General features: G+C 35.4%; 1 protein-coding gene across 1 annotated transcript; it reads left to right on the forward strand.

Annotated features, from left to right (window-relative positions):
• The first annotated feature begins 6359 nt into the window (after positions 1–6359).
• LOC119082784 lies at positions 6360–7587 on the forward strand. The gene is made up of 2 exons (XM_037192378.1): positions 6360–6499; positions 6586–7587. The coding sequence occupies exons 1-2, from the start codon at positions 6476–6478 to the stop codon at positions 7276–7278; spliced, it is 717 nt and encodes a 238-aa protein (XP_037048273.1). The 5' UTR covers positions 6360–6475; the 3' UTR covers positions 7279–7587.
• The last annotated feature ends 401 nt before the right edge of the window (positions 7588–7988 follow it).

The raw sequence follows: 7988 nt of genomic DNA on the forward strand, positions 1-7988 counted from the left end.
TCGAGTCAGTTCGGTCCTGTTGTGAGTTAAAGTTACAATTATTCATTTAGCTTTCAATTCAGTCTAATGGGTCGTTAGCTTATCGCTTTGCGAAGTTTCGATAAGAAGTCGAACAAATCTATGGTACCAGGTTCTCTCGGCTCTTCAGTTTTATAATTTACAATGAAATTTCTAGGCTGCAGTTCAATATATAATAATAAAAAAAAATCCATTGAGCATACTTGTATCTCAAACGGCAAGGTCCTGCCGGTAGATATTTGTCACAACAGCAAGTTTTCACATAAACAATTCACCTGGAATTTATGCCATCTGTGAGGAAGCGAACAATCTCGTAATGTTAATTCTATTTAAATTTTATGTTTATTTCTGTGTCGTTTCGAACAGTTCTGAACAATTAAACTTTATGCTCTTTTGAGAATGCCTCATAAAAGTTCTTTATTTGGTGGGTAATTGTTTTGTGCATATCCATGAAATATGCCTATTTCGTTAGCATAACCTCTGCTGTTTTATTCGAATTTCGTATCTAGCTACGCGTATTTCCGTGTGCAATTGTCATAATGTTCACTCGAGTATCGGAGTTTTAGTTTTGCTTGTTTCGTTGGTACGAATGCATTCATTAAGTTAAAGTGAAATATTCATAAGAGTCGCAGCTGAAAGAGTGTTCTTTTTGATAGAAATTATTTTGTAAATAGTTTGAGCTACTTCAGTTGAAGAATGAAACACTGATGCCGAACGCAATCCTTCAGCTGATCACATAAATTACAGAACCCCAACTTTCGAATGCATTTGAGTAAGCGCAACACACTTCAAGCATAAGTGGTACTCTAAATAGGGTACTGAAACTTGGCAGTGTGTCACACAACTGTAAAACACTGTTAAACACCATTTCATACAAAAAAGTACTCTATTTGGCAGCTGTCGCCTCTGATAAGCTTAAGTGGTACTCTAAATAGGGTACTAAAACTTGACAGTGTGTCACACAACTGTAAAACACTGTTAAATACCATATCATTTAAAAAAGTACTATATTTGGCAGCTGATGCCTCTGATCACTTTTGCTTGAAGAGCGTTGGTAAGCGCCATGATTTCTTCTCCGCCAAGAGAATTAGTAAATATGTTACTTCACTTGTATAAAGTATATTCTAGGGCTTCATACGAAATTTACTACTTCAATATTTGTGTCATGAATTTCTTTATATAATAAAAAAACTAGTCTGACCTCATCGTTTATTCATGTCATGGTTGTTGATGGCAAATGAATATCCGTTTCTTTAATATTAACACGTAACACGAACCAGGATGTGAGGATTGACCAATATGACGTCAATATTAAATATTGACAATAATAATCTAACGTTTGATTATGAAGATCCGTGATCAGTAAGATCACTAAAATGACCGCTGGCGTGACGATCGACGGTTCGGTTTTGTGTGTAAACTAATGACAACCAACTTTGCTTCTAAGGGAATTCCCGTATTTAGTTCATTTACATTCATTTCAAAGAATTGGACGCACTCACTTATTCATTACAATGTGAAATTGTGAAGTTGGTTTCAATTAGTTTGCACACTTTTCCCCACCATTCCTCACGTTTCCGTCATCAGTTTCACCAAACGAAGAGATCCATAGTTAATCGTGTGAATTTCGTTAATCAGAAGCGTTGCCGAGGTGTAGATTTAAATTTATCAGGGTATGGAATAATCAATTCATGATCTCGAAATTACAGATCTAGTGACCCTTTGTTTCTTTCTCATTCATTATTTAAGTCAAGGCTATCACCAGAAACTTATACAGAATGACAAGTCCCAAGGCAACAACATCAGAAAAGTGCGCCACAAAGTTTCCTAGGATCCTGCGCCTTAGTTTTAGGAATTTAGGATAGTCACAAATGATTTGTAGTGACTGTTGTATAGATCTCTTCGTTTGGTGAAAACTGATGACGGAAACGTGAGGAATGGTGGGGAAAAGTGTGCAAACTAATCGAAACCAACTTCACAATTTCACAAAGTAATGAATAAGTGAGTGCGTTCAATTCTTTGAAATGAATGCAAATGAACTCAATACGGGGAATTCTCTTAGAAGCAAAGTTGGTTGTCATTAGTTTGCACACAAAACCGAACCGTCGATCGTCACGCCAGCGGTCATTTTAGTGATCTATAGGAGAATGGAGTTTAGAAACTAAGGATAAAATCTATTACAATTTAGTACTTTTCTTCATCAAAAGTTTGCTGTCACTGAATTATTTTTTTCATGAACAAACTTCACGGCACAGTGACATTTCATGGGAATGAACGAATGTGAAGTTGTCACACAAAAAAATAGTACAGTGAGAATGAAGTACTATAAAAAATGTGGCGCCTCTACAGGCCAACCGACTAGGCGAATAACCTCAGCCTGGTCATGTGCAATTCAGACCACAGTAGGCGGGTCACACGAAACCAAGACCTTCCATTTTTATCCGATTTATGTAACGGATTTTATATATAAGGGCGTCGAAAGTAGGTATACTTGAAACTTGAATGTATTATGGTTTTCGACGCATATAGGATGTACGAAAATCATCCAGCCTCGCCTCAGATTGTAGAGAGAGATTGTATGTCTATCTACAATAAACACTAGATGTGTCTTCGGCCGAAGCGGGAAAGGAATGAATTGTATTTCGAAATGAACTCTATGTATAAAGCAATGAAAGTGTAAAACAGGTATGGTCTATTGTCCGCCCGGAGGACATAAAAATTTTGATTTTCGTACTTAAACGCACTCATTTTCATATTATTTTGACATAAATGTGAGTGCGTTTAAGACGAATTCGCCGATCGACCATACCTGTTCTAAGACTTTCATTGGTATAAAGGAATGCAAAGGCAACATGATGCAAATCAATTCAATTGCAATCTTTGATGAATGCATATTGTGGAATCACCACAGGATGAACGAAATCCACACGAAAGTTGACTTTTCATGCCTTGACTTCTTACAAATGTCGTGTACGGGTCTCCCCTTCTCCAACTTATAAATGATTGCAGTCCACAATATTTTTTTCCGTTTTTCAATTGAAACAAAAATAAAAACAAATAATTATACAATTAAATTAAAGTTCTCCGAACTGGATGAGAGTGTACACCGTCCAGTTGGAATAAAATATAGTTTTATGCTTCGATTCGTTTCACAACACCCATTTATGGAAAATTAATTACTGACCATGCATAATTTTCGTGTTTTTTTTAGTTTTATTTTTAAGATAAATATATTTTATGGCAGAATGGTAAACATAACATTAAACCATACGTGTAAGCACATACAATATAAAAAATGTGGTTGATGAACGGATATTTCTGTTAGAATTCGTATTGCCTTATACACTCAACACAATATTTATATTTTATTTATTCGGAATGATGAACACGCTTAGTATATGTATGACCAAGTGTAACGTAATTACACATCAATAAAACGTAAAATGAGTTATTTAAAAGTCATTTAGAATGGGACGATTTTTTTAAATATAAATCTAATAGGGGAAATATCTAATTAGCGAACTATAAGAAAAATGAAATTTCATTGATTTCGCTGACGTTTGTATTTCGTCTGAAATGTCAAAAAATTCTATTGACACCGTCACACCACTCGAAACGAAGGTAAATCAATGAAATTTCATTTTTCTTTATAGTTTGCTAATTAATCACGTTTCCTTTGAAAACAAAGATTGAAATCAATCTGTTGAAAAGACTTTGCGCAGAGGTGATTCGAAAGTTTTCCATTTCACAATCACCCATAGTTAGTTGATAAAATAATTTCTTTGTTTTGTATTATCTTGAGAAGGATGAACATTCTATCACCTTAAGAACGCAGAGTAAAATAAACCAGGCAGAGCGATTCATTTTTGAAACGTCAAATAAGGGTCCAGAGGAACTCATACTGTATGAAATTGAAATTGAACTAAAATGAACACTGACATGAATTGAATAATTTTATTCCGCAAAAGATAAGGCAGCTAGATAATTCAGGTCCCTAGTCAAATGAAGCGCTCCTGCCTGGTTTACTTTACTCTGCCATGCGTTCAATATGTCTTCCAAAATTTCGGAAATATTTCGAGATATCTTTAACATCACACAAAAGACATCTTCAAACGAAGCGAACCTTTTTCTGTGTCCGTTATTAGTTATATACGAATTTATAAGTCTTCTGCATCTGGACATCTGAGCTTCCATAAACAGACATTATCCTATCGATTCCAAAACTTAGATTTGGCAACAAATTAATCGAAAGTTCATTCACCAGCGGAAAAAGAATAAATGCAAACTACGCAAGAATGTAACATCAGTCTCAGTCAATATGTGTGTCCAGTGATTCTCCGGTGATTCTTTTTGTATAAATAATATTTATTCATACGTACCATAAATTCCTCATTATATTGTACTTCTACATGCAGAACGTACATTATATATGAGCAGAATGTATTTTATGTACAACACGACTCATAGATACTTTATAACGCAGAGACAACACATTTTGCATAAATTATTTTAAATTCATTTTCTGTTCAATTTTACCGATGATTTTCAATATATTTCTGTGCAAATACGTTTTGTTTGTTATTTGGTTCCGTGATAATTGTTTGCATTTGCAGCTCGTAGCGAAAAATATGTTTGGAGTCGCGTATATGCGTCTGAACTTTTTTTTTAACAATGACATAGCAATTGATAGGAAGTAATTTGTTTCTTGAAACACACGCTTCAAAATGCAAGAGAAGTTTTATGAGCTCCTTACTTACTGAACAGATATAATAACCCGAGTTGTTTTTGGAATCTTCACTACATCCAAGCTTCTCTTACAAGCGTTCCTTTAGCGTTTCTATGGAAAACAATTTAATGACGAATCATTAATTTTACCGAAGCATATATGGGCTATAACTGACGAGAATATTACACCGCCAATTACAAACAACCAGAAGAAAAAATCCCGTCATAATATTTGAACCGCTGGCGCTGAACGTTTCCAATGTTTAACCTTCCACTGACGATAATCATTTTAGCAATTTTACTATCGGATCTAATACTTCTACTTTGATCTGAGTATTTGCGTTTGAAATCTTTTACTTCATTTGTTTAAACATGCTTTTGTTAATGCTACTATCGTTCTTTTTATCGGACATCTTATAAATCCAAACTCTGCTAGAATCAAGCATATAAATGCTCGTTCAATAGTCATAATGCTTAGAATTTTCTCTTCAAAATTGGTGAAAAAAAACAGACGAGAAGCTTGTTCCATTCCGATTCCGTTTATTATTAAAATAAAATCTGTGTTTTCAATCGAATACAGGTCAATCTATTGAATAGCTAATTGGCAACAGCAGATCAAACGAAACACATGTTTCTGGTACATCTCTCGTTGTTAAAAACGATCAATAAATTGTTGAATGCAAGACGCTATTAAATTTCTCTATATGAAGACATAATTTCTAGCAGCGATTGCAGGGTAAAAAAAGAGAGAGAAGAAATCAGAAAATGTCAGACATTTGCACATTACACATCAACCCAATTATAGGTAGTCCAGCTTACCTCTGGCACTACTATTTTTTTTCTAAATGGTTGCTTAATTCTATGGCTAACTATTAATCGAACCATTAATATGGTTTACGTGCGCACAGTTATTATAAAATTATGCAGTTGAATGATTAATAAGATGCACTACTGGTGTTTTTCTCTGAACCTCTATTGGTTACAGTAGTCTAACCGCGTGAAATATTTTATTGGATTTGGATCCGAAGCAGTGTTATAAATGTGTGCTTAGTGTGGTTGCATGCATTTCTATTGCATTCCTTGTATGTAATTTGTTTATTGGATTAAGCTTGCGATTTAAATTAGACTTCTTGGCATGAGCAAAATTTACAAAGTGGATGGATTAATGACTGGTTGATTTTTATATACGTATAGTGAACACTGTTCGCTGAACATCCAGCATGCTTTGTGCACAGTCCGCTGTCGATTGTTCAACATCGCTTTGATACATTCTTTAAAGGCATTTTACTATCGATCGATTTTTAGACTTTAACATACACAGAAAAATTTTGATTGGCAGATTCAGCAACCATTCCCGATCTTATATGTATCCATTCAAATTGATAATGCTTATGTTCTATAACATCTACCTTCAGCGGAACCAAAAGAGTTGACAGGTTGAATTGTCACTATCCTTCCATAGATGGCACAAGGTTTCATCGGCTCATGTTACGTAAAGTGAGAGTGAGGTTGAGCTGTCAATAATTGACAGTGATATGCGGCTTGAATATAAATGCACTATACTTTGACAGTAGCCGATGCCGCACTACCGGGCGTCAATTCAATAATCGCGTTGCTCTGCAAAAGACGCTTTCATTACATTCACGTTTCAGAAGCCGAAGAGGCCGGTCATACATATTAGCGTTGAAACGTTTTAAAAGTCAATTTTATAATTATTCATCCACACCGAACTATGGCTACTGATAAGTGCGAAGAGGTAAATATATTTTCATTGAGTGTTCGTGCAAGCATTTAGGCAAACGAAGATTAACGGTAAAATATTCAATTTTTGTTCTTTGATAGAGCTTGCTGTTGGCGACATTGAATGACGATTGTATCTTCACCATATTGGAAAGGCTGCCATTAGATGCCATTTATTCGTACAGCAGGACTTGTAAGCGCATCCAAAGATTGTGTAGAGATGATTTTCAACGAAGGTTTCGGAATGAAATCAATAAGACAGTGCAAATTGAGCATTCTTCCAGGGGAACCATTCATTATAAGGAGAAATACGTTATCTACTTCAACAATTTGGTCAAAAAGCTGCGTATCCATGGTGGAGTTCATATCAAACCTGAACGAGTCGCATGTTTTGTGAAAACGAAATGCGATCCAAGTTTAAACGAAATCACCATTGACAATGACGGTATTGTATTGGATTCATTTTGTAAGGAAATTTCAAGCTTCCTGCAGAGCGTGGAAACTGTTAATCTATTCCAAAGAGTCATGCGAAAGGTGCAAACGTTTCTCAAGTATTGTCCTAATTTGACAACACTTTCTTTATGTCTTTTGAAAGACGAAACGATCGATGAGATTTTCGGACAGAAATATCCGAAGCTGACACATTTGCATTTCGAATATCTTTCAAGCAGTCTGATAAACCCAAAAAATTGGAAAACATTTTTGCAACGAAATAGTCAAATACAATGCATAGAGTTAAGCGAACGGAGCACTGACAGCCAAAGCGCGGACGATCGGAAGGATGAAGTGTGTTGAAATTGTTGCCGACGTTGCTTTAAACCTGAAACATTTGTTTCTTTACATTGATCCAGTATTTACAAGAAATTTCGAACAAATTCGCGGACACCTTCAAAAGTTATGTGGACGTCGCAACTTCCAATCGTTAGAACTGAAATTCTGTGATGACAGAGTCGCTAAGAACCTATTGATGGAACATACAAACCAATTGAAAAATTTGAAGCAACTCACGAAAATACATATCAGGAAGTTATCGGTTCCGGTTGTGGAATTAAACCGAACATTTACTCCATTTGTTCATTTGAAAAGTGTTTCCATTGAAGAATTGCAATTCGAGTATAGTGTATTAAAGAGGTGGATGAATTGGTCTACTATCGGGCAAAACTTTTTCTTTGGTAAATGAGATGCCGTTCTTTGCACCGTCTCAGCTTCAAGAGCTGACAATCGAATCAGGTGAAGCGAAACTATTACTTTCTCGTTCAATGCTATTTGCCAGACACTGGAAGAATCTACGAAAACTGTCAGTGTTCAAAGGGTGTGCATTGAGGTATTGCGAAACATTTCCAGTTGCTGAACTGAATAAAGCCAGAGAGAAATTGGAAGATGCTCAGCAGTTGACAATTTTCACCGATTTCAATGACAATACTACAGACTTGAGCCATAAACTCGTGAGACTACAGTGCGTGGAACGTGATTATCATTTTACTGTTGATGCAAGCAAAAAGTAT

The sequence above is a fragment of the Bradysia coprophila genome, unplaced genomic scaffold (genome assembly GCF_014529535.1).
Source record: "Bradysia coprophila strain Holo2 unplaced genomic scaffold, BU_Bcop_v1 contig_479, whole genome shotgun sequence".
Lineage (NCBI taxonomy): Eukaryota > Metazoa > Arthropoda > Insecta > Diptera > Sciaridae > Bradysia > Bradysia coprophila.